This window comes from Coturnix japonica, chromosome 3 (genome assembly GCF_001577835.2).
Source record: "Coturnix japonica isolate 7356 chromosome 3, Coturnix japonica 2.1, whole genome shotgun sequence".
In the NCBI taxonomy this organism is placed as follows: Eukaryota; Metazoa; Chordata; class Aves; order Galliformes; family Phasianidae; genus Coturnix; species Coturnix japonica.
In genome coordinates this window covers 24,581,422-24,606,716 of record NC_029518.1, presented here as the reverse complement: position 1 = coordinate 24,606,716, position 25,295 = coordinate 24,581,422, and the positions used below count along the sequence as shown (strand labels likewise).

Below are 25,295 nucleotides of genomic sequence, written 5' to 3'. Positions count from 1 at the left end.
TGTTCTTTTATTTGCTGTGCTGGTTGGACACGTCCATTTCTGGTAACAGATTCCCTAGGTGAAAAAAGGCCGTGTGCTCACTTGGTTTAGCTAATGATTAGCACATTGGATTTTCTAAACCAGGATCTGTGTGTTGAAGGAAGTAAGAAATTCCTTCTCAGAACAGGTGGAGGTACAGGGTGGGAGATCTGGAAAGGGACAGGTTTTGCTCTAATCTCTAAGCAAAGTAGGACAAGAAGTACCTTACATGCCAAATCTTTAGAAGAGTAATTAGATAATATTCTCTTCTGTGATGGTAGGAAGTAGTAGCTTTTAAGCATCTTATTATCTTATGAGAGCTATGTGGGAGGAACAGCCAGGCTTTCTCAGGAAGAGTACACAACTAAAAATGCTCTTCTGGGCTCAGAGTTGCAGTTTCTGCATCTTCAGAGCAACCTTAAAATGCAAAGATCAGCTATCTCAGCTGCTCCAACAGCAAGGTATAGGAATGATATGTGGTAACCTTTAGAACTTGTGTGCTCTCCTGTTCCCGGTGAATGATGCTTGAGAGAAAGTGGTGGATTTATCCGAGGTGAATGCAGAAGAGCGTTCCGTATGTCCCATTTACTGGGTTTTATTTTGGAATTGCATTGGGTGTGTAATTACTAATTCACAATCACACTGTGTAACCACTGGGAAAAAATGATGGAAAAAAAGTTCTGGTATACAAAATGTAGGATGCCTTTCCCAAATCAGAATTAATTTTTTAATGTTCTACTCATGTTGTTCCCTTGGTCTGTATTTTCATGCTAATTCAAGGACTTTGGGTACTTGAAATTTTGGCTAAGCACTTATAGACTAGTATAGTTTGTGCATCCAGTTGTTACAGCCTCTCACTTAAAACAAAATACCGACTATCCCAAGGTTTGCTTGATGCAAAATGTATGGTTGTACACAGAAGTTAGGAGAACACAAAAGATATGTAATTTCTTTGTTATGACAGAAGTGTACTCAATTTGAATTGTTTTCATGAAATGTTTAGTCTTTGATGTTTTCTTATGGCCAAAAATGGTCATTTCAAGCATGTTACTCCAGAAAGTTGTACCAGTGGTGCTTTGTGGAAGGAGGAGAAGAAGAACCTGTGAAAATAAGTTGACAGGAAGATGGTGTGTAGGTTTACAGTGATTGATTTGAAGCTGCAGACTGTAGGATGTTTAAGTGCTGGCTGCTAAGAAGCTGAAGCCTTCAAAGTTGTTGTAATACTCCAGCCTTCCAAATACTGTGAAAATATCTGTTGATAGAAAGATGTGAGCATATGGAAGATAATTATTCTGTGCCTTTTTATGTGAGCAGTTTTGCTATGGTGGTCTATGAAAACTGTAGCAGAGCAGAAACTGAAACCAGACTTCCCAGTTTCTAGTCTGACACTGTAACCACTGGACCCATGTCTCTTCTGTAATTACTTGCAGCCTGAGTGCTTATATCACAGTGTGGTCTTTCTCATTTCAGGTAAAAACTTAGATGAGTACTGCTTTTAAGCCATTGTAGGTTATAAGATGTATGTGTGCAGTGTTCAGATAAGAACAAAATGAAGATCTGTACTTAGATTATTTTTTATGATAGTTCTGGATTTGAGATGCTGTAGAAATGCACTACCACTCTTAGGGCCCGGGAGGTTTTGTTTACTGACATTTTCTCGTGAATCTTAATTTCTTGCTGAGAAATATAAAAGTACGCTAACTTAAAATAAGATCTTGCTGTTGTTTCCTGTAGTATAGCCAGGAAAAACAGTTACAATCTGTCTTCTTTAAAATCACATTCCTGGAAGAAATTCTGGCAACCTGGATATTTAAACACATTTCAAAGAAAAACAACTTCAGATCAATTAGAAATTGTTGGTATATTTTCTTTCTGATAATGTAGAATTACAATGTTCTGCAGATGTTGCCTGAAGTTAGGAAATAAGCAGTAACCTGTACAGAGGCTATGAATTAGCTGCTTTTTGAGCAGTAGTTGTTTTATGTTCTGAAAAAAAAGAAGGGGGGGGGGGGGGGGGGGGGGAAGGAGAATAGATAATCACTGACGCTGAGTAGTTTGCAAAGGTTCTTGGTTTGTTTTTTTGGAAGGATAAAAGAAAGACTGCAATGCACAAAATGTTCCAGAACAAAACTTACATGTGTTTTCTTTGCCAAAAGTTGAATATTGTGGCTGCTTTGAAAAGCTAAATTTTGGATCGCTTTCCTAGAAGGGATGAGAAGTTGCCTTGTAGGTTTTTCACTTGTCTCGCTTCTAAGAAGATGTCCTTAAAAATGATCTGGTCTGGCTGTAAGCTTTCTTTCTCTTTTGAAAATCCAGTAGGTACCGCTATTTATTTAAATGAATTGCTGTTGAAATGGTTTAAATTTCATTCTCTGTGGGTGGCCTTGTAATATCTTCACTCTTACTCTTTATACACAATTTACTTAATTGATTTTCTCAACACTTTGGTCTTATCTGATGGTCCAGAAACCTTTCTCTATCAAACTGCTTGCTTTTTATGCAGTCAGCTTCTGTCAAGAGACAGGATTATGAGTGAGATAATTTGAAGATGGACTTTGATCCCCAACAAAATCTTTGGGATTTTCTTCCTAGTCAAGTACATTTTGTTCAGTGAGTTTGTTTAAATTAAGATCTGGCAGATCTTCAGAACAGGTCTCCTGAATCACTTGGGGTTTTGCTAATGCGGACATTTACTAATGAATGCCTATAGTCCATTAGTCTCAAAATATAGTAAATGAATACTCTATTTCCATTTATATTGAGGGCAAAGGCAGTGCATGTGCATGTTATTAGAAATCATTCTGAAGTCTAAATATCTAATTTCTCAAAGGACATCTTCCTGTACTTTAGTCTGCTGATGAAGAAAGTTAGCAATTGCAGCAGAAGCTTCTGTGACAGTAGAATATTGACTTCCTTGTGGAGAGTTGCTGGTGGGCAGGTGGTAGTTAGTGGCCAGCTTCACCATGACCCCTGCTTACCTGGGTGCACAGTGAAGTTTCTGGAATCTGTTCTCTGTTATATGGAAGGTGGAACACACATACTTCTCCCGTGGAGCAGCTTAGTCTTGCTATTTAGAATTAATTCTCTAATTGGAAGATTGAGGATTAGCCAGGCATCACAGCTAACGCTGCCAGGTTTGTGTCTCCGTAAAAAACGCATAGTTGTTTTCTCATGCTACTGACCTGCTACTGAACTAAGCTGCTTAAGATGAGGTAACAATTTAACTTTTTAGAAAATGGAAGTTACATGAGTTGCATTGTGCCAATCACAAAGCTGATCAAAAAAGGTTTAAATTAAAATTCAAATCGTGGCGTTGCATCTAGTCGTAATGGGGGTTATAAGCAGAAGCACGAGCAGTGCCTAAACAGAAGATTGTTTAACTGAGCCTCCATCCACAGAATCAGCAAATAAGAGACATATTCTTCCATGATGAACTGAAAAAAATGGTACTAATGTTAAAATGGTTGTAACCATTCCAAGATGTGGATCTAAGCCTTTATGGGCGTGAATGCAGAACTAGTTGTGGATGCACAGTTGGAGTTGATTCATAGTTGTGTATTGTTGTACAGTGGGCCGCAAATTTGCACTGCAGAGTTCCTTTAAAAATATCTCTTGGCAAACTGGACAAGGAATTGGATCCAAGTCTGGATTTCTTTATTTTAAATGGATTACTGATTGTTCTGTAAAATTTGATTAGCTCTCTGGAAAGACTGCAGAAATCTCATTTCAAATTAGAGAAGATGTGCTGAATGAAAGATCTAAGTTAGAGGATACTGTCAGTATTCCTGTCAGTGTGTTCGCTTTTTGGATGTAACACTCAGTTTTATTGCAGTTTGATGGCGTTTCTTTTAAAAATTGTTTCCCTCTTTCTTTTATTTTTAGCTGATTTGAACACATACATTTTGTCAGAGACAAAATTAAAGGTCCTGGTGAGTAAGACAGAAGGCGATTTAGACAGAAACCATGGAAAGCAACATGTATTCTTCCATGTACATATTTGCTGGGTTTTTCTTTAATTGGGTTTTTCATACCTGCCAGGCTTCAGCAGTCTGGCTGTAGCAAATGTGTGTTTCTATGTTTCCAGGATTTTTCTGAAGCAGTAACAACTAAACTTCTTAATTTTGCATATGTATATATCCAGAGCATAAATTTTATGCAATTCTTTGTGACAAAATTTTGAGCCATGGATCGAAAGAAATGGTAAAAGCACATTTGGTGGTTCTTGTGCTTTAAGTACTTTAAAATACTGTTTTGTACAAAAACAGTGTTGGCCATGGTTGGGAAACAGGCAGAAATCAGAAAATGAAGGAAGCAGGCCGATGCTCCTTTTTTTTGTTGTTGTTGTTTGTTTTTGTTTTTGTTTTTGCTTTTGTTTCCTCTTCTTTTCTGAAGTCTTTTTTTTTAACATATTTCTTGAAGCAACTTCCAAAAGTGACTTCTGTGTGCAATGCTACATTACTGAATAAAATACTATTTAGAAAATCTATAAAGAAAGAGGTCAATTTACTGTTGCAGGAACACATTGAATTAAGTGACAAATCTTTGCATGTTCTCAGGGGATACACAACAGTGCTGAAACTCTAGTGACTGGGACATTCTAGAAGGGATCAACTTGACAAATATCAAATTGTGCTTCTGTTATGTTTCTGTCTGTGCTATAGATAGTTGCTTTCTTTGTCTCTGATTTCAAAAATAAAGGAAGATTAAAGAAGATACTGTTTCAAGCTATGAAAGAACAACATGGCGTGTATTTTTTTTTTTTTATATGCTCCTGAAATTGAATAGTAGTAAAATGGTGTAAAAATACCTTCAGATGAATGAGCAGTGCTTAGGACAGATGACACTTCAAATTAGGTAAGAAGGTTTCGTATATAGATAAGTCATATTCAAAAGCATTTTGGTTTAATTTTATAGATTCAGATCTAAAAAGAACAACATCCCTAAAAAGTTAAAAAAAAAAATAAAAAAAAAAAAATCAGAAAGGTAATAGCTAATTGTCAGGTAGCAAGTACCATGATAATAATGTAATTCTAAAGTTAAAAAAAATGCTGTGTACTTAAATTAGAACTTGTTAGAGAAAAATTGTGTATTTTCTGTGTATTTACTGTTGCATCTATGAGATTGCATTGGAATTGGTGTGTGGACTCAGTGGATTGTTAGTTAGGTTTTCCTCCAGGTGAACTGTTCTTAGAACCAATTCACACTTAGTTTGTCTCCTCAGTTGCTGAATGAAGGGTATTTAGTGAAGATCCTAGTGTTGCACAATTTATTTGATTCCTTCAACTGTAGAACGGTAAGCACTGTTTTGATGCAGTGTTCTTGAACTCTTTGAAGCGAGCAGCACTTCAGTTCTGCACAGGACAAATAACAATGGATTTCCTCTTACTCTTTTTTTTTTGTTGTTCAGTAGCATAATATTATTTAAAAAACAAAAGGTACGGTTGCATTTAGGTCGGTTATTAAGATATTGTTGGTCACTTCCTTTGACAGAACATTTCTATTGTGTTATAGCAGTGTCATTGGGAGGAAAGGTTATTCTCACTTGTCTGGCTGATATCAATACATACTGGCATATTACATCCTCTGGCTTTCTGGAAATGCTTTATTTGAGCAGGAGCTTGGGAACAGGAAATTTAAGGTTATACACAGTCTGGTTTTAGACTGTATGATACAAAATGTGTTTCCTAGAAGACAGTATCTACCTTACAGATTTTCTCTAGTGTTTTTTTTAGAACTGAGTAAGTTTAAATGGTTGGCAGTACTTTTTTTCAAGCTGCTGATGGAAGAAAGGGTAGAACAAGGCTTTCAGTCACTTGTTGGTATGAATGTGAGAAGCTTACAGGACCCTCATTGCTGTCTCACAGTATGAGAACTGTTAGGTCACAACCTGAGCCACTGATTGAGCACCTGGGGAAAGGACCCAATCAGCCCTGAGAGCATGGGTGAAGGCAATTCAGCTGTGTGACTAGAAGAGGTGGAGCCTGGCTGCACCTCTCCTAGGCCCCATTTAAGGGCTGACAGCCAGTGGGGAAGAATCTCTTTCTGGAGATTCCTTTTTTCCCCTGTGAACTTAGCGTCTTCTGATATGGGTGAGCAATCTTCTTCTCCTTCCTTTATAGCACCTTTCTATTGTACTGATCCTTCTGTCATCACACCTTTGTTGTAACACCTTTCCTGTCATATTGATCTGTCTAATTGCTATGCTCACTCATTCACAATTTACCATGGTCTGTAATATATGTTTTAAGTTATGGTGATGCTGTATCTGTAGTATCCTTGCTGTCCAAGAGGAAGAGGATAGAAAGGATAGTATTCTTTTGTAGATTAGGCTTGTATCTGTATAAGTGGTAATGCTGAAAGTAAGAAAGCCGTTTTGATAACATCTTAATGTATTTGACCTCAGAGAGAAATGAAGTTGTGAGAAGAGAAAGGAAATATTGTCATCACGTGCATGGACTGAAGTCCATAGAAAATTATGCCGAAGGGTTACACTGAAGTCAACAAAAATAAGAATAATTATAAGCCTTTTGAAATTAGATGGTTGCATCATTAGAGATTAGGTTAAAAGTAGTTTCTGTTGTAGAGCAGAAGGTGCAGAGGGAACAGTATCAGAAGATAGAACTTGTAACTCTTTTCCATTCAGAATGTGGAGTGGTTGCTTGAAACATTATTTCAATTTATGATCTTTTTGAAAACCACTTCATATAATGGCCGAGGAACCAGGATTGGAAAGGGCCTGCTCAGAGTTGGATAAAGCGGTTGTTCAGGACTGCTTCCAATTGGGTTTTGAGTGTATCTAAGACTCAGTAAGCCCTCTGAGTAACCTGTTCCACTTATATTTATTAATTCTGGTGTTACATAAAATATTAATAGCTTTTATATTGTAGGGGATGCGTTTTTATCCTGTTTCATTCATGTAGTTACGTTGAAAGCTGACCAGAGGCTGCATGACTACTAACATGCCCTGAGACCTGTTAAGGACCTAAGTACAAAGCATATGTCAGTCTAGGGTTGCCTTGTGGTTTTTATATTAGAACTGTCTTGTTCTATTCATACGGAGTAAAGAATGTACTCTAATTTGATGTTAACACATACCCATTCCAGGTCAGTTAGAGGCAGGCACGTACACCGATGGTGTTAGATATGGCTAGTAACACAAAACCTTCCCAACTAAAACTTATTTTGCAAAGAAGACTGGTCTAAGTGAGTTCAGAGTGGATACACTGAGAGACTGTGGACTTAGTGCCGACACAGTCACTTTCAAATATATTAATGTTTATTTATTTTACTTATGTTTCTTGATACATGGTCAACTTGTAATACATCTGCCAGGCAGATGGAAGAGATTTCTGTATGGTTGTCATTTGTAATAAGGGAATGAATCAAGGCAGTGAAGAGATGATCCCAGTGAAGTAGAGTACAAGGTTGAGTCTGTTTGCTCAATATAATATAATTCGAGCAATTAGTTTTCATTGTTAGTGTCAGTTTGGCGTAGTCACTTGGCTATTTTTTTGAGTCAGATGGTCTTCAGGGTTGTACTTTAATCTTATCATTGTACATTTTATTTTGGTTTTTAATTTTATGAATTCAAACTTTTCACGTGCTTGGATGCAGCACTGTTGTTTTGGGGAAGAATGGAATGGTGATTTGAGTGTATCTATGTGTAGTAGTAATTCCATTATCTGTTTTATGGTAAGTCACTGTATGGGCTCTTATTTCACATTAAGGCTTGCTTTTGCTGTTTAACCTGTTTTCCTTTTAAAGCATGATATATAATCCTTGCCTTTAATATTAAGATTTAATGTTAAGCTTTGACACCAAACTTCCAAATGTATATTTACCTCTGATTTCAGTATGGAGGGAAAAATGCTTCTCTTATTGCTGGAAATAAATTCAGTCTCTGTTCTTTTAAAATTCAACAGAATTTGGCTTCTTGGAATCCTTCAAATCCTGAATGCCTCCTGCTTGTTGTGAAAGAGCTCGTGCAGCAGTATCATCAATTTCAGTGCAGCCGATTACGTGAGAGCTCACGTCTAATGTTTGAATATCAGACTTTACTTGAAGAGCCCCAGTATGGAGAAAATATGGAGATCTATGCTGGCAAAAAAAATAACTGGGTAAGCTATTAAGAATTGCTGCTAAAATGCTCTTAGTGATCCTTTATTTGAGCAAATGACGGTTCTTGGTTTAGAAAACCAGGTTGTTTGTCTCCTTGCTTTGTTTCCAATGAACATAACTTATTTGACTCAGGTCACTTTCTGTATACTCTGTTTTGTCCTTTCCAATCATTCCATTACCTTGCTTGAACTAGGTTTTTGAGGTGAGCAACTCTTCTTTCAACCTACTGTTACTTTATCTGATTTATGGATGAACTGAAAAGCTCTTGAAAAGCCTGTCATATTTACAGGGCACAATATGTGGAACTTTGACCTCTGAAGATTTTAGAGGCAGAATAACTGCACTGGAATGACACCCTGCTCAGGCAAATCAGCTCTGCTTAGAATTGGAATGTATTACTGTGGTTCCATGTTGAGGTTGAACTGATTTAGTTGATAGTTGCAATTGTATCTCACTTCAGCTTATCTGAGGTGAGTTGTTCCAGGAACCTAAATAGGTGGAGAAAAAAAAAGACTAATTTCCTGCAGGACAGGAGGAGGTGAGATGGGCTAGAGCAGTGACTTTGTAGGGCCATGTCTTCACATGGCAATCAGATGTTAAGCTAGCTCATCTATTTCCTGAAATTTCATCCTTTACCTAGGCAATGTACCATGCCACCTCAGTCTTCTAAGTGGAGGTTATTGGCAATATAGACATTTGGGTTGGTTTTCAAGTTAACTATTTATTTATTCTGCCATTTTACCTATTAATAGTGTTTTTTGACAGGAATTTTGGAGTAATTTATATCTGAAAATACATAATAGTGCTTATGCTGAACACGTAACCATCCTACTTTCAGCAGCAGTGTTATCTTGACGTTTATTATTCTTGAGAAGTAATATCTGATGAAATGGATGTACTCTGGAAATCAAATTCCAGCATTTCTTTTATCACAGATTAGAATTCACCTTTGCCACTTTCAGTGTCCTTAAGTAACGGATGACATGAGGATTTACAACTCACTGTACTTAATTTCACTTGGCGTTATCTTCATCAGAGAATTCCAGATCTCTATTTCTAAATCAGTATGTTTGTTCTTAAGTGTTATTTTCTGTAGCTGGCATCACAAATAACTTGCCACATCTGTAAATATCATCAGACAGTTTTACTGAAGTGCTTTCTGTACCCTACTCAGATTTTTATCGCCACTGTTGGCAGCTCCAAAGTTGTAGTGAAGATTGTAGGGAACTTTTTTTTCTCCTTATGGCAAAACTGTCTACTAAAACTTTTGGATTCTTTTCCCAGTCCTTTGTGACTTTGAAATGTTATTTTAATTTGGCATTGAAATGTTTTCTAAACTTGAAATATTCAAATAAATCTCAAAGACATTTTGAGGCAAATCCTTTCAATTATTTCAAAGCTATCTGAGGTTTCTTTAGCATGTCTCTATCTTGCTAGTGGGTGGAGACATGGCAGTGATTTTGTCAATCACATTTGCTGGGATGTGATGATGTCCATCTTGCCACTTTATACCTAGGAACTTAATCTCCTGGGCCAATCCTTTCACTTTGACAGAATCACAGAATTGTAGGGGTTGGAAGGAACCTCTAAAGATCACCGAGTCCAACCCCCTGCCAAAGCAGGTTCATTACACCACGTCACACAGGTAGGCATCCAAGCAGGATTTGAATATCTCCAGAGAAGGAGTCTCCACAACCCCCCTGGGCAGCCTGTTCCAGTGCTCTGTCACCCTCACCGTAAAGAAGTTCTTGCACACATCCGTGTGGAACTTCCTATGTTCCAGCTTATGTCCATTTCCCCTTGTCCTGTCTCCTGGCTTTGCTTAATAGCAATACCAGATTGCAGAAAAATTTGAATTATTTGCTCTCCTTTTGTGAAAACTTCTGCTGTATTGCCCCACACAGTGATATCGTCAATGTACTGCAGGTGCTCAGGAGCACCGCCCTGATCCAGTACAGTTTGGACCAATCCATGTCAAATGGTTGGGCTGTGTTTCCATCCCTGGGGCAAATAGTTCCAAATATACTAAATGCCCCTCCAGGTGAAGGCAAACTGTGGCCTACATTCTGTGGCCAAAGGAATGGAGAATAATGCATTGGCAGTGTCAGTGGTGGCATACCATTTGGCTGCTTTTGACTTCAGTTCATATTGGAGTTCTAACCTGCCTGGTGCAGCACTCAGTGGGGGTGTGATCTCATTCAGGCCTTGCTAGTCTACTGTCAGCCTCCATTCTCCACTGGCTTTACACACTGGCCATACGGGGTTGTTAAAAGGTGAGTGAGTTTTGCTTATCACTCCCTGGTTCTCCAGCTGGTGAATCAAATCATGAATGGGGAGCAAGGAATCCCTGTTGGTGCAGTACTGCCATCTGTGCACTGTCTTTGTAGCAATTGGTACCTGCTGCTCTTTTACTCATAGCAGCCCCACAACAGACGGATCTTCTGACAGGCCAGGCAAAGCAGCTGCTTAATGTTGTCCATATTGACAGCATCTATTCCAAAGTTCCATCAGTACCCCTTAGGATCCTTGAAATGCCCCCTTCTGAGGTAATCAATACCAAGTATACACGGAGCCCCTGGGCCAGTCACAATAGGATGTTTTTGCTTATTTCAGCCTCCAGCACAGTCAATTCTTGAGAACCCCCAGTCGCTCCAGAAATATGGATTGATTCTGTCCCTTCGTAACTGGAGGACATTAGGGTGCACTGTGCACCGGTATCCACCACCAGTGCCTTATATTTCTGTGGTTCTGATGTGCCAGGCCATTGAATCCACGCAGTCCAATTATCTCTGTTATCCTTTGACAGCTGCAGTGCAGCACAGTATTGATTGAATGACATAAAAGATCTGGCCTGCAAGCCCTTATGTACTTTCATGCCATGAAACAACTGATGTTTTGATCAAAGGCCATTTATCTGTTCAGTGTTCACCCACATTTCATCAGACTTGGTCTTTAACCAGAAATAATTTTCTAGATTTTTCTGGCAAATATTGTATAACATCTATTTTGGAAATGAGGTCCAGACAGAGAAATCACATGTCTATTATATCAAGGTTGCGTCTGATAAACAACCAAGTACCCCAATTGATGTCGAAATAGTCTTTGTGCTGCATGCACCAGAAGCCATTGACTTGCTTCTGTAAGTTGTTGCTGCTGCTCCATTTTGTAGAAGGAATACTTGTGTTATTTCAGGTATATTCCAGGCTTCTGCCTACCTGAGGGCACAGTTGTGTGTGCACCGAAAATGATCCTGTCTAAATGTAGTAATGTATTTACCCTCAAACTTCCAATGAGTATTGTAATATACACAATTTGTATTATTTTTTAAAGTTGTTTAATGCAAGTTTCTTGTTACAGTGTTTTTCTTGTTGATTTCTTTGTTAAAACATTTAAAATATTAAAGTAAAATTTAGCTATAGAAAACTATTTTCAGGGAATGGTGAAGTAGTACATGTATGTTATTGTGGCAGAATGAATACTGAATATACGCATAGCTTTGTCCCTTTACCTCATAAAATGAGGTATTGTATTTAAGAACTGGCTTGTCATCATACAAATAAATAGTATGCAAAAATAAGGCAGTGTTAGAACTGGAAAAAGGAACTTGTCTCAAGATTCTGGACTGAGTTGCAAAGAATAAATGTTTAATGCTTTTTGCACAGCTAAGTCAATGTAACAAATGTAGCTGTTGTATGTATATGCTGTATGTATGCTTTACTGAATTCCAAAATAGGGGTGGCAAAAAATTAATGCAGTGAAAATCAGACATTTGTTTTTTCAAAAAGAACCAACTTCATTGCTTCATAACCAGGTGGACAAAGTCTGGTTTTAAGGAAGTGTATGAAACAGAAAGGAAATCCTTTCCATTTCCTTTGCATACGCTTTACGCATAAAAACCATCAATGTGCAGGGGATGCTTGGCGGATTTTCAGTAAACAGTTGTCTAGGTGTTAAGAATCACATATATCTGAAAAGAAATGACAGAAAGCATTCTAGCTCAGCTCTTTTGTCTATGTTTGTTGAGGATGCTTCTGATCCATTCTTATCTTACTCAACTCTTCTTCTGTTATGTGTATCTGTGATTGTGAGGATGCATGTGTTTTGTCACTATGCTCTCAAATCTTTGTCATTTGCTTTCAGTCTATTTGCAGGTCTTACTGAACCAAAAATGAGTACAAACAAGGCAAATCTGTGTTTAGAACCTAAGTGCAGTCAGATTTTTGTAGTGTACATTGTTGCATTCCAATTACTTGTTATTGTTAGCATGCTGGCAATGATTTTTTATGTTCTTAGAGTGTTTTTGTAATGCCTGTGGAATCTGTAAATTTTCTTTTCATATTCAGTAATTTCATTGAGAAGTGTTCTTTTAAACCTCAGGCCTTCTGCTTGGTATGAGCTCTTACGTGTTTTCTGGTTAATGTTTCATCCTCAGAATGTTTGAGTTGTAGTTCTTTAGACACTAGCTCTCATTAATCTTTTGTTTTTTTCCACAGACTGGTGAATTCTCAGCTCGCTTCCTCTTGAAGTTGCCTGTAGATTTCAGCAATATTCCTACGTATCTTCTCAAGGTAAAATGAATGTCTAAGTTGACAGTATTTGTTGAGGGAATATGAATTACTGAAATGTTCTTCGTAGCTACTTCGGCATTCCTGCCCTCCTCCTCTTCAAGAAATTGAAAATGTACCATTTCTAAACTTAATTGGATTGTATTTTGGAAATATGGTATTAAGCTTACTGTTGTATGGCATTCTGCTTTACCACATAATTAACATATATTTGTTACTCTGAAGGACACTGAAGAAGATTGCATGGAATACCAATCTTATCTGGTATTTTTAATGAACAATCAGATTGCACCAGTAATCTTGCTAGTAGAAGCAGAAAAATAAACTAAATATGCCACTTCTTAACAGGGATTGAAAACAAATATTTATGACAAAATCTGAATGCGTTGGTACTTACTTTTCTTCATTCACTTACAGAAAAACACTAAATTGAAAAAATACTTCACCTAATTTTAGTGAGGATGGAGGATGATGTAATTTTGATGTGTTTTAGGAAGAAAAGTACTTTTCTATTTGCTAGTAAAGGGAAAAAAGAATTGTGGTAAACTACTAATATGGAATAATTTGAAATTAGTGGTTTTCACAGCAGGTGGACATCACTCTTTCAAGCAGTTATTGTGGATGCTCATCATAAAGTCAGTGTTATATGCAGAGAAAACAGAGAGATCTATTATTAACGTTAGAATAAAGTGCCAGAACAAGTTTTGAGTCTGCTGATGTTAGGAGCAGGCATCTTTCTTTAAACTGCATGACTGTCTCCTCAACTTTTTACTCTTAAATGTTTTGAAAGGAAGACAACTACCTAATGTTTAGCAGCTACTATATTGAGAAGAAAATGTCAGGGTAGATCCTTTAGCTCCTCTTCATCTTTTTGTTAGAATTCTTCAACTACTGTTAACTCACAGTTGCAAGTGTGAATCTTCAGTGATTCTCCAAATGATTTCTTTAGCTAAAAACCATGAACATAAAACCAGATACAACTGTAATCTAACTGAAATTCTGTAGCCTGAGGTCAGTACCCTGTGATCTTTAACTTCTGCAGAATACATGCTGAGTAGTACCTGTTCCTAATTTTTCTCAAAAGCCTCCAAATATTTTCAGTTTCTTGCTGTGTTCATAATAACAGCCCTGGCAGCTTCTGTTGTTCATCAGAGCCTTCTCTACGCACTTGATGGGGACAGTCAGATCTGAGAGGATTGGCAAGGCCTTGCATTTAGAAGGATGCAGCAACAATTTACCTGGACAGCCGCATATTTATGATTGGCTTCTGTAAGGCCCTGTGGTAAAAAGGAGGCTGTTGTAGGCAAACTGCCATCTGCTCCTGCCTGAGCACTGAATGGCATGTTTTCTGGGAACATTTTAATATTGGTGAAGAATTTCAGGGATGTACATAGCCATTGAATTCCCTGGCTTCATCCACAGAGCTGTTCAGCCTCTGAGGAAATGAAACTGGGGCTGGAAAGTGTTGTGTGACTTAAGTCTCATCGTGTAGGAATCCTGTGATAGAAGCAGGTTTTTTTTCTGAAGGAGTAGAGTTTTAATGTGTGTTTATTCACCTTACCTACCTCCCCCTAGCATGTTTGCTGCCACTTGCTTTAAGCAAGATTGATATTCTGTGAATAGATTGGTGTTACACCTCTGCATCCTAGGGCATTATTCACCCTGAGTACTCAATGATTCAGTAGTCTGAAGGAAAACGTGTTTATTTGTATGTGTGTATAGATTGTGTGATGTGAAAATGTGTGCACGAGAGGCAGCTGAATCAAAGTTTCCAATCTACCTTTATTTTGACCTTTCTAAAATCCTAGTGTCTTAGTGTTGCAGTTTTAAAGTTAATATGTTTTTGTATGGAATATCCCATTTGTTTGTTGTTATTCTTTTTAAATAACAGACCCCTTTTGATGCGTAATATGCTGATGAAATCCCTAGGTTTCTTAGACTTCTAATTTGCAAAATAAAAGATTAACTGTCTGTGGTAGGAGAGTGATGTTTAGTCTGGATGAATAGCCACAGGAGAAGAAATACGGCTTTATTTCAGTAGTGTTTGTTGACAGCAAAGAAAGGTTTGACTCAGGCTCTGACATGGATTATGACATACTACACTCAGTAGCAGGCATGGATCCCTATTGCCTTTAGTGTCTTGTGTTCTGACATTAGTAGCTGTCATCTCATATGGCAGCAATATAAATGTAGATAGTTGAGATAGTTAAGCTCCAAGTAGACCAAATTTGCCAAGATATTTTTTTAAATGTATTTTCTGTTTCGCCATACATGTCTGCCTTTCTGTTTTTATTTTTACCTTCTTTATGTAATGAGATTTTAGACCTAAACAGATCTGTGGCTTTCGTAATAAAATCAGAATTCATTTGCAGTCATATCTGCCGGTTGGCACCAAGGCTGCTTGCAGAATTATGGTGCATGGCTGTGGATCCATTGATGCAGAGGAAGCAGTTGTCAGTATATTATCCCGAAAGGTGGAAGAGCAGTCAGTAACTGAAAGCTCTTAGTGTATTAATGTTAGAAGTGCAGAACTGAATGCTGTGTTTCAATTATGTGCTAGTCTGCAGCCAGTCTTATAATGTGCAGTACCTTCTCTGTAATGATTTATGGAGTTCAAACCCATGTTATACTTTCTCTGCCACGAGTTCTTTTTTTTAATGTTTAATTAATGCTACTTGTATTAAAATCTGGTGAGCATTATTTTTGCCTCATTAATCCCAGTTAACTCATTGATAGACAAATACTGCAAAGGAGCATTGTATATTTCATTAGGTAGTCACGTGAGAAATATGACTTTAAAGCTTATATAAAAAGATAATATTCAAGTTTGAAAAATCTTTGTAGCATTCCAGAATTCCAAAATTCCAGAATTTGTAACTCTTGGAAAATATGCTCCTCATTCTTTCCATTTTCCTCTATCAGTTTTGTACTGCTTGAGGTGAGAATATTTTCCTTACCTTATGATGACTAAAAATTTGAAGGTGTAACAAGAGTTGAGTTGTTATGCACTTGAAAGGCTGATTTACCAGGTTATTGTAAAGATTTTTGCTGCATTAAATTTAAATTTCAGTTCGTGTGTGTACATGTTTTATGGAAAGTGGCTGAGTCTATGAAGAAGAACAAGAATGATTAAGAGAGCAGCACAGAGCACAGTGCTTTCCTGTGAATTCTTAAATTTTACTCAGTGTTCTTCAGGTAGCATTTATTAGGAAGCAGAATGGCAGTTGTAGGAACGTCTGCGGCAGATAAATCTCTATTCAGAAGTTTTCTTGGTGTCTCCTTTCTGGCAACAAAAAATAACATAATTCATTATCCATACTGACCAATCAGTTAGCAAGGAATGTTAGTTTTCAGTGTAAATGCGTATCTGGGCAAAGAGACATTTTCATGTTGTTTTTCCACTTTACAAAATTATACCTTCATACAAGATTTAAATGCAGGCCTTTGTATTGACTTTTTCTTACACAAATCTGTTTGACATAAATTAAAATTGTAAGCGTTGAACTACAGAGTCAAGCTGGTGGCTCAAACTACTGCACGGTTTGTTACTGAGCAGCCTTTCATTAAGGTTCTCTTACTTGAGAAGAACTTGGCTCTGCTTCAGGAAAATATTTACGTATGCATCTGTTTACTCATATATTTTCCCTTTCCATTCTTTGAAGTGAGGTTTTTTTGATCAGTGCACTCATTTTGAATAGAATTCTTTTGGCTGCAAATTTTGCCCTAGTGTTGGTAAAAGGGACTCTTCACTGTTTAGTTTCATAGTTGATCAGTCACAGTGACTTGTGTTATCATAGTGATAGGACATGAACACTAGCTTAGTAATATCCTAACTGTAGTGCATTACGTGACTGTAGCACAGCTGCTGAAAATGAGTGGACTTCCAAGCGTGTTGCCAGTTATGCTGCAGATAACAGGATGTTTAGGTACTTTTTATTATTTTGTTTTTCAGGTATTAGTTTAGTAGTCAATGCCCTGATTATCAATTCCTCCTTATAAGTGATTTTTAATGTATTGATTTCCTTCCTATTTTTGTGTGCCTGGTTGTTGTGCCCTACTGAATAGCCAGTATCTGGGCCAGTTCAGCTATGATGCTGCAGCCAGTAGCCTTCAAATGATTTCTTATTATTCAAGTGTAAAGGAAATACACAGAGCAGACATAATTTCTTTTTTTTTTTTCTTTTTGTAGGAGGCTTATTCTAATACTAAACTTTTTTTTTTTTTTTTTTTTTTCTGAAGAGATTTTTTGTGATGACCACTGGATTCATTGCATATCTTTCAGAACTGAAACAAATAACAAACATTGTCTAGACACACTGCCAGGGGCAAAACAGTTGTGTATAAGCCTGTCAATGGATAAGGCTGATCCTCGTGTTCAAACTGAAAGATAAGAACTTATTTGTGTTTTTCCTTATTGTGATTTCATCATTTAGAAGTCTGTTAAAGACTTCAGTGCAACGTCTGTTTTATCAGGTAGACCAAATTCCAGATGCTGTGAGAAGTCAGTAATATGTGCACGTGTTTGAGAACTCAGCTGGAGTAGACAACAAACATAAGGACAGTGTGCAGGATTAGAGGAAACTTTTCCTGGACTGTTGGCTTGTTTGTTTTTTTGTGTTTTTTATTTACTATTTTGATTTAGCAACTGACTGTGATTTAGGCTTGGCAGCATTTAACCTTTATGTAACATTGCTGCAAATAGCAAAACACAATAGTATTTGTGTAAAAAGTAGTACTCGTGCTGTTTAAATAAAATTTTTGAGCTAAATGTTCTGAAAAAAATATAATATTAGTCTATATTGTAGACTTTCTTTTAAACTTAATTTGATTTTGTTGCAAGCTATCTTGATAAAATCTGATGTTTAGTGTCACAAAGTCAATTGCAAGGAATTAGTGTCCGGAATCTGACTTCAACTTTTTACACTGCCCTCTTTCACCCTGAGCTGAGCAGCTGCCTCTCAAAATAGCATCAAATATTATGCAGTAAACACTATCAGCGGATCTTGCCTTAATGTAGGTGATGGACCTGTATGTCTTCTGAAGCTTGTGTCTGTGGACCCAGCTGCCATTTTACCTCTTCTATAAATCAGGAAACTGACAGGTGGATAAGACTCATGGGTAACCCTTAGGTAGTATGTAGTATGTATCATTCATAGCACTTTGACCATGCTTTCCACAGAGGTTTTATAAGCTGGTATGCACATTGCTAGTAATCTTCTATTACTTAAACCTAGGTGACAGAAGCATAAATTTAACTGCCAAAATTGCTTTCCTGATCTTGGGATGTAACGTAAGCATTCTGAGTGAATACATGGAGTTCACTAGGAGATATCAACATGCCATTCAGTTGATTACTTATTGTACCGGCATTAAATTAATTAAACTGAGTATCAAAATGACAAAGATTGTTTAGATTTCTTCTGTTAGTAGTTTAAAGGCCAACTTTATAGCATACAATTATAATGAGCCATTGAGATTTTAGATTAGAACTAGGTCTGTGCAAGTTAGTACTGGCAGTGTTTGAAACAGAACAGTTTGTAGTAGCTGAAGCCAGTAAATCATACAATCTAGAAGCCATGGAAATGAATGTAATCTGTGTGTGGAAGGCATTTATCAAGAAGAGATATCATTGATGCCTGCCTCTGAGAATCCATCCTTGTAGCCCGCTCCTGAAAATCTGCAGTTTTGCTGCCCGCTTTTTTCACCAGAAAGTACTGAAGGGAGTACATTCAAGAAAGCATTTGCTTTCCTCAATGTCAAAGTACCATCCTTTTGCCAAGAGCATGCAGACTCCAGACGGGGGGGCTTACGTTGTTATGAGGAAAAAACAACAATAACAACAAATATTGTAATTATTTAAAAAAAAAAAAAAAAAAAAAAAAAAAAAAAACCCACAACGGTATTGTGATCATTTTTAAAAATTATCCACCTCGTGGAGTGTTTCAGGCAGTTTAAGAAGCTGTCACATCAGAAGAAGTGATTTACTGGTGATAAAACATTTGTAACTGTTTGCTTTTTCATAATAGCTTGAAAATGTCCTGTGTTTTAGTTGTGAAGGCTTTGTTTTATATATTTTTAGGGATGTTTCAGGGTTCGCTGTTGGTTAAACTGTACAGTCTTACTTATTCTACTGTATAAAAGCATTACACTACTTTTATTACTGCAGTCCAATTATCTTTGCTGAGGAGTTCAGTCTACTTTGCTTTGACACAGAGTCTATTGGTTCTGGAGTATTTCTGATGCTGTGGAGGTAAAATGTTACTCCTATAATCCAGAGGAGCTTCAGATACACTTACAGAAATTGCTTTTTACTTAAGTCATCCTTTAATGATTTTATTCTAATATTTGCTGTCCCAAAATCAAGGGAACCAAAACCCTCTGAAAATACACTTTTTAATCAAAACAGGTTGTATTTGAATTTCATAAATGATTCCTTTTCTTTTGTTCTCTATGTGCTACTATCAACTTTTCCACAACAACGTGATTTGTTTGCAGTAACAGGTTACTTAAACCACGCTAAAACTTAGTGTCAGGAGCACCTTAAGCTCCATATGCTGGAAGCCAAAAGCAATTTTTAAAATAATCTTTTTCTATAATTTATTGGCAGATTTTACTAATAAGATCTGTCAACTGGAACAGCTCATTCTGCACAGCTGATGATTTTTACAGTTTATGATCTTAATGTGAATCACAATCTGCAATCAACTGTATTTCTGATGGCAGTTATATTTAAACGTTTTCTTTTTATAATGCAATAGTAAAGAACCACCATATCCAGTGTTAGATCTCATGTAAATCATATAAATTTCTAGGTTTTCTCTAATGTAATGAAGTATTAATTTGACATTGGTAGAAACGTTTTTAATGAAATTTTTAGACATTTTTTAAGAAAGAAAAGAATGGAAGTTGAATAAAAACAAGTTAAAAAAAAAATCAGCTTCTGAAGTTGATACGCATCTTTGTGTATGGTGGGAAAACGTATAGTATGTTATTTTGCATGACTTGGTTCAGGTTTACTGCCTTGTTAGGGCTTGTAATTTATACTATTGCTCTACATGAGCATTGTATGCATTGCATAGGAAGAATGGAATTCAATGCCCGTAAAAATAATTGCAGATTATTACATAATGGTGGTGCTTGTTTCATCTGTCACGGTCCACCCATACTATGCAAAGCAGGCAGTATACAGCAGTCTTAAACTGAAAAGAGGATTTTGAGATTTTTTTTTTTTTAATTTAGTTCCCACTTGCCATTTCTTCTTGAGAGGAACAGTATTAAGAAGTTGTGGAGCGTATGATATGAGCATAGCGATAATCTGTGAAGACATTAACCAGCAGATCACATTTTAGTAGTGCATAAAGCATGACAGTAAGGCGTCAGATTTCAGTGCTGAGCCTGCAGTTTTTTTCTTTCTACCTTCCTTGGACTTCGGATCAGGGCTTGTATCCTCCAGAAGCTCATATTTTGAGTTTTTAAAGTAAATTTTGCCTATAAAAACTCCACTGCTGTAGTGATTCTTATTTCTGGCTCTCAGGTTACTAAGTTATGTCCGTGTTCTTAAAGAGTAGCAGTAATGTGATTGCATGTGTGTATGATGATTTGATATGATGCTTAGTTGTTCTTAGTTTGGATTCTGTGATTTATACTGCTAAATTTTTCCTGTTAAATGCACCAACTGCAGTGATGACTGTCAGTCTGTGTTTTTGTTGTTGTTTACTGTGTATCAGAAAAAACTGAAGTGTTTACACTGCTCCCTTTTATTCTATTTCATAGGTTTAAAGATTTAAGCCAAAAATACTAAGGTTTTACTGCGGAGTCGAATGCTCTCAACAGTGTATGTTCTGAGATTGAGTGATCTATCATGTTTATTTTTGTTCAGTTGATACTGAAAATATCACTGATTAAGATATTATGAGAAGTAAAAGAAAATTCATCAGGTTGTTGTGCCATTTTGCATCCATGTTAAAAGAACACACAGGTATTTTCCACTAATTGATAATGAATGTGGTTTTTTTGTCTCTCTCAAGCTGTACATTTCTACAGTAGCTTCTGTATAAGAAAGGATTTGTTGTTTTTAATATAAGATACATGTAGGTATTTTTGGTTTAGGAGGTAACTTTAGATTGAGAAAGCTAAAGGCAAAGCTGCCTTGTCCAGCAGCATCTCAGTGAGAGAGTAAAGGATTAATAAAACTCAGACCTTTTCATTGTCTAGTTCTTTGTTTCAATAATTTTTCATGCTTGTATGTTTTATGTGCCGGAACCTGTAATGATTGCAGGCAGCATGTCCATGGCATAGATGTGGCAGTGGGGAGGAAGACTAATTTGCCTTTACTGCGTGCAACTAGGTGTACTCCTTAGGTGTTAACAGGTTACCATGACATCAGAGTTTGAGTAAAAAGGTGTCCAGGAATTAAATGTTGGTTTTCAGTTGTGCCATAAACTGTCTGGAGAGCAGATAAAATATTTAAATATATCCACTTAATGTCGGTAGGAAATACTTCTGCTAAAGGAAGATTGTGAATGGAGTTAAACTAACCGTATCCCTTCAGCTTTTGTCTTTCTTTGACATTTTCGTTATTTGCTTATTTGCATTAGCATTGGCAATACATTACTGAAATATGTGCATTTTAATAAATATAAGTATGTTATTATTTGGAGATAGCAGATATTCTGTGTTGTACTGGTTCTAGAAAAATATTAGACAAATGTGACTGATGTGTTGACTAAAACTGATGACTGACTGACGATACGTAAATAATCAGCTACTCATTTGCAAGAACCCTGAGGACAATGTGTTGGTTAACAGAGAATAAACAAACTTATTCCAAATTATTATTTTTTGTAGCATGCCTTAGATAAACTCACTAATTCTATCTCATTGCACCTTGATTCATTGCTTTTTGTAAGCAATAAATGCTACTTAATTTCCATCTTACTATTGCAGATCGTTAGATTAGCTCTCCCATGGAGGCTGTGTTATACATTGGTTACCATTTTGACACTCTATAGGTATTGTCTCTTTTTATCTGCATAACCTGGATGAAAATAGTAACTGAATATATAAAAAATGATTATTTTATGTGTCATCACAGTAATTGTGACATATGGGAGAGGAGGAGACCTCCGTTTTTTTGACGGAAGCACAGAGGAAATGTGGAATCCTGACCCATGAGTAGAACTTGTCCAAGGCCTTAACCAGAAGGACGTTCTCCTGACTCTTTTTTATAAACATAGCACTTCATCACAATTAAAATGAGGAATCATTCAGGTTCAGTGCAATTGTGCATGCTTTTCTTGAATCAAAAAGAAATGAACTAATTCTGTCAGCAAGCAAAATTCTATGACTTAAGAGTTATCTGTGGTTATTCTCATGGGCCATTTTACCACTGAATTAAGATTTTTTATTTGTCATCATCATTAACATTCTCTACTGAACATTAATGACCTTGAGTCTCTTAAGTTTCTGTTGATTTTAGTTCTTGTGGACACTTTTTAACATTTGGACAGTAATTTAAAAGATGTTATGTTGACTCCTTGGCCTTTTCCATTGCAAAATTATATGTTGCTTTTTTTCTTTTTCTATTAAACCTGTATAAATAAAGCAACAAAAGGCCCTAGAAATTAGGGTTCAGAATCCTACCTATTGGTCTAAGCAATCAAATGAATGAAGATTTTATTTCTGAAAGGTATGAGAAGCTTCCTCAGTGCCACTGACTTGAATGAGAATGAACCAGTATATATTACTAGGTTCTTGTTAATACATTGCTGAACTTGATTGAATTGAATGCACCTTTTACACTGCTTGGAAGGTATAAAATATCTTTCTTCCAGAGTTCACAAAGCACAGCAATGTTCTGCATTACAGAAAAACATTTCAACTGTTTTAATGATTAAAAAAGAAGGAATCAAATTGGAAAAGGAAACAAAAGACACAGAACAAAGAGTGGAGTACTTAAAATCTGACTTGCTGTCTGACAGTCCTCTCAGAACAAGAAATAACAGAGAAAATCTTATTTTTATATTCTCTACACTACAGTTTTCATCTTTCTTTATAAATAGAATGTTTGTTTCATAGGTAGAATGCAGTTCGGTTTGTCCATTTTGTTCTATGTGTAGCAAGTATATTGACAGTGCATGTAAAATGCTTTTAAGTTAACTTTGTTCTATGTAACTAACCTTGATTACACAAGAGCTCATGAATAGAAGACTTTTATCTTGTATTAAATGTTCATTTTAGAATAGTAACTTAAGCTATTCTTGCAAATTTCAATTTCATTTTTGTGTTTAAAATATGTTACCACCACTGAGACATTTGATGGCTGGCAAATAAATAGGTAAGTATTGGGTAATAAAGAATGCAAGATTTATTTACAGCAAGCAATGTAGCCGGAATAAAGATTAATGAACAGGATTTGTGTCACTTATTTGGTAGGTCTAAAGGGCTATGGTGCTAATAATATCAAACTCTAGAGCTGCATGATTTGTGAGCTCTCCTAAAACAAAAGTAATGTTGTAATTAAGTTAGCAGAAGGTTTATTCTGGTTGCAGTAGCAAATATTCCACGATAAGAATTGAATTTAAACAAGAGTGGCATTTTAGGATTGTGTTTGACTGTATGGCAGCAGATTAAGACATTCCTTTTCTCTTTTTTAATCTCATGTTGCTAGTTCCTTCTTGAAAAGATGTGTGATCAGACTACAGCCCAGTTTATAGGCCTTCAGGCAATGCTACTATCAGATTTGGGAGACCATGCCTGTTAAGGCAATGTAGAGGCATATATTATTTATCTGACTCATGTAGGGCAGTATTGCAGTATGAGAATTATTTTTCCTTCACTACTTTATTTATAAAACTTCTGTAAGTAGCTGAGAATAACCCTTACCTGAATGGTGGTGCAGAGAGCATTACACTTGCAATACAAAATTATTGAGTGGTGTAACTGTAATAAATAGTGTGTTGATAAAATGCTTCATTACTTAATCAAAAAAGAAGAAGAAGAAAACTGAGAAGACAATATAATAGAACTAAGAGTCATAGTGAGCCTAGTAAGAAAAATCATGCTTGTTAACTTGAAAAATGGCAGTCTTTTAGGTTTGTAGAGTTGTATTTCTGGGAGACTCGAAAAATCTGAAGCAAGCTGTATAAACAGGATGTAAGGAAAAAAGTGCTCTCCAGTTCAACAAGATAAAAGGTGAGCATGTGCATTTGTAGGACTACTCATATGGAGCAAGGTGTTGTGTGCAGTTTTCTGACAAACACAGATGTGTCAAGATTTTCAGTAAAGAGCCTGTTTGTGAGCTGGAAAATAATGAAGCTTCATTATGTACAAGGTTAGTCCCTTGACTCTACTCTTTGCACTGCGCCATCATGGTTCTCTTGTGGCTATTTCTCAAGTGAGATGATGGAAAGTGCTTTTAGCTGATGGGGCCACTAGTTGCCGACACGTATAGCAAGCTGCATTTACTGCATTTACTCAGTATTTGGCTAGATGACCAGATACTGTCACCTCCACCTGACCTTATCTTCGTAGAGCCTGTGAACTTTGCAGACCTGTAAAATGGGGCAGAGAGAGGGCTTGGAAGATCTAAATCTTCTAAATGTGATCTAAAAGTGTTGCTCAGGTGCAATGAATGCCCAAAGAGAACATTTACACTTTAGTAGTGCTGAGAAAATGGATTGAATTTGTTTGTAAACTCCTTCTTGCAACTTACTGCTCTGTCAGCTTTGTTTAATCCACTTTGAGAATGCCTGTCTAAGGGATTATACCTCTCAAGTCAGGTGACTGGGGCAAGATCATCTATGGTGATTGAAAGTGCAGTTCCTCTTTCCTTCCGTCAGAGTTGTTCATCACTGTTACCATGATAGCTAATGTGAAAAGAGCAATTTCAAAGAATCAATAATATTTTTTCAGTATGAAGACAGCTTAATGGTTCCTTTTGATATGGAAAAGCTATTTTGGGGTGGACAGGAAAGGCAAAAGTCTGAATATGTAAAGAAAAATGAATAATCTGTATGTTATTGTAGTTAGGTGCAATTTTGGAAGGCACTATCAATTAAGATATTTACAGCTATACAAAATACATTAGAGTGCTTTCTGAGTCACCGAGACTGGTGACAAATCTTACCTGTCCATCTTCATGTTCTAATTTAAGATTCTTTGAAAAATATATTGTGAGATTCTGGTTAAAATTCTGGCAGTTTAGTGCATGTAAACGTTTGCAAGCACTAGTTTGACACTTTTATCTTCGTATACTTATGTGCTGCTTCTGTGCATTCCAAATGTTACAAAACTATTACGTGGAGAATTAAATGTAGTAAAATTCCCACTTTGTTTTTGTTAATAATTTTTTTTCAGGGCTTTTTATACAGCCATTAGTTGCAAACCTGCTTCTAACATGCTGAAAGCTGTAGAAATGTATGGCAAATAATGGATCAATGCTTGCTGAGAAAAGAATGTTTAAAGACGGATGAAAATATCTCAACAGTGTCGTGTTAAGTAACTGTCTGTTAATATATTAATTCTGTGATTTTAATGGACTCCTTCCCTGATTAATCAATGACCTTATTCTCCTAAGCATATCTGTCAGGACTT

General features: G+C 36.5%; 1 protein-coding gene across 2 annotated transcripts in view; it reads left to right on the top strand.

The window, feature by feature from the left end:
• BABAM2 (BRISC and BRCA1 A complex member 2) overlaps positions 1-25,295 on the top strand; it is a 151,187-nt gene that overhangs the window by 33,953 nt on the left and 91,939 nt on the right. For both annotated transcript variants that reach the window (XM_015857415.2, XM_015857417.2), the window contains exons 5-6: positions 7,941-8,135; positions 12,630-12,704. In XM_015857415.2, coding sequence (XP_015712901.1) covers positions 7,941-8,135; positions 12,630-12,704 — 270 coding nt within the window. The remainder of the gene's footprint in view (positions 1-7,940; positions 8,136-12,629; positions 12,705-25,295) is intronic.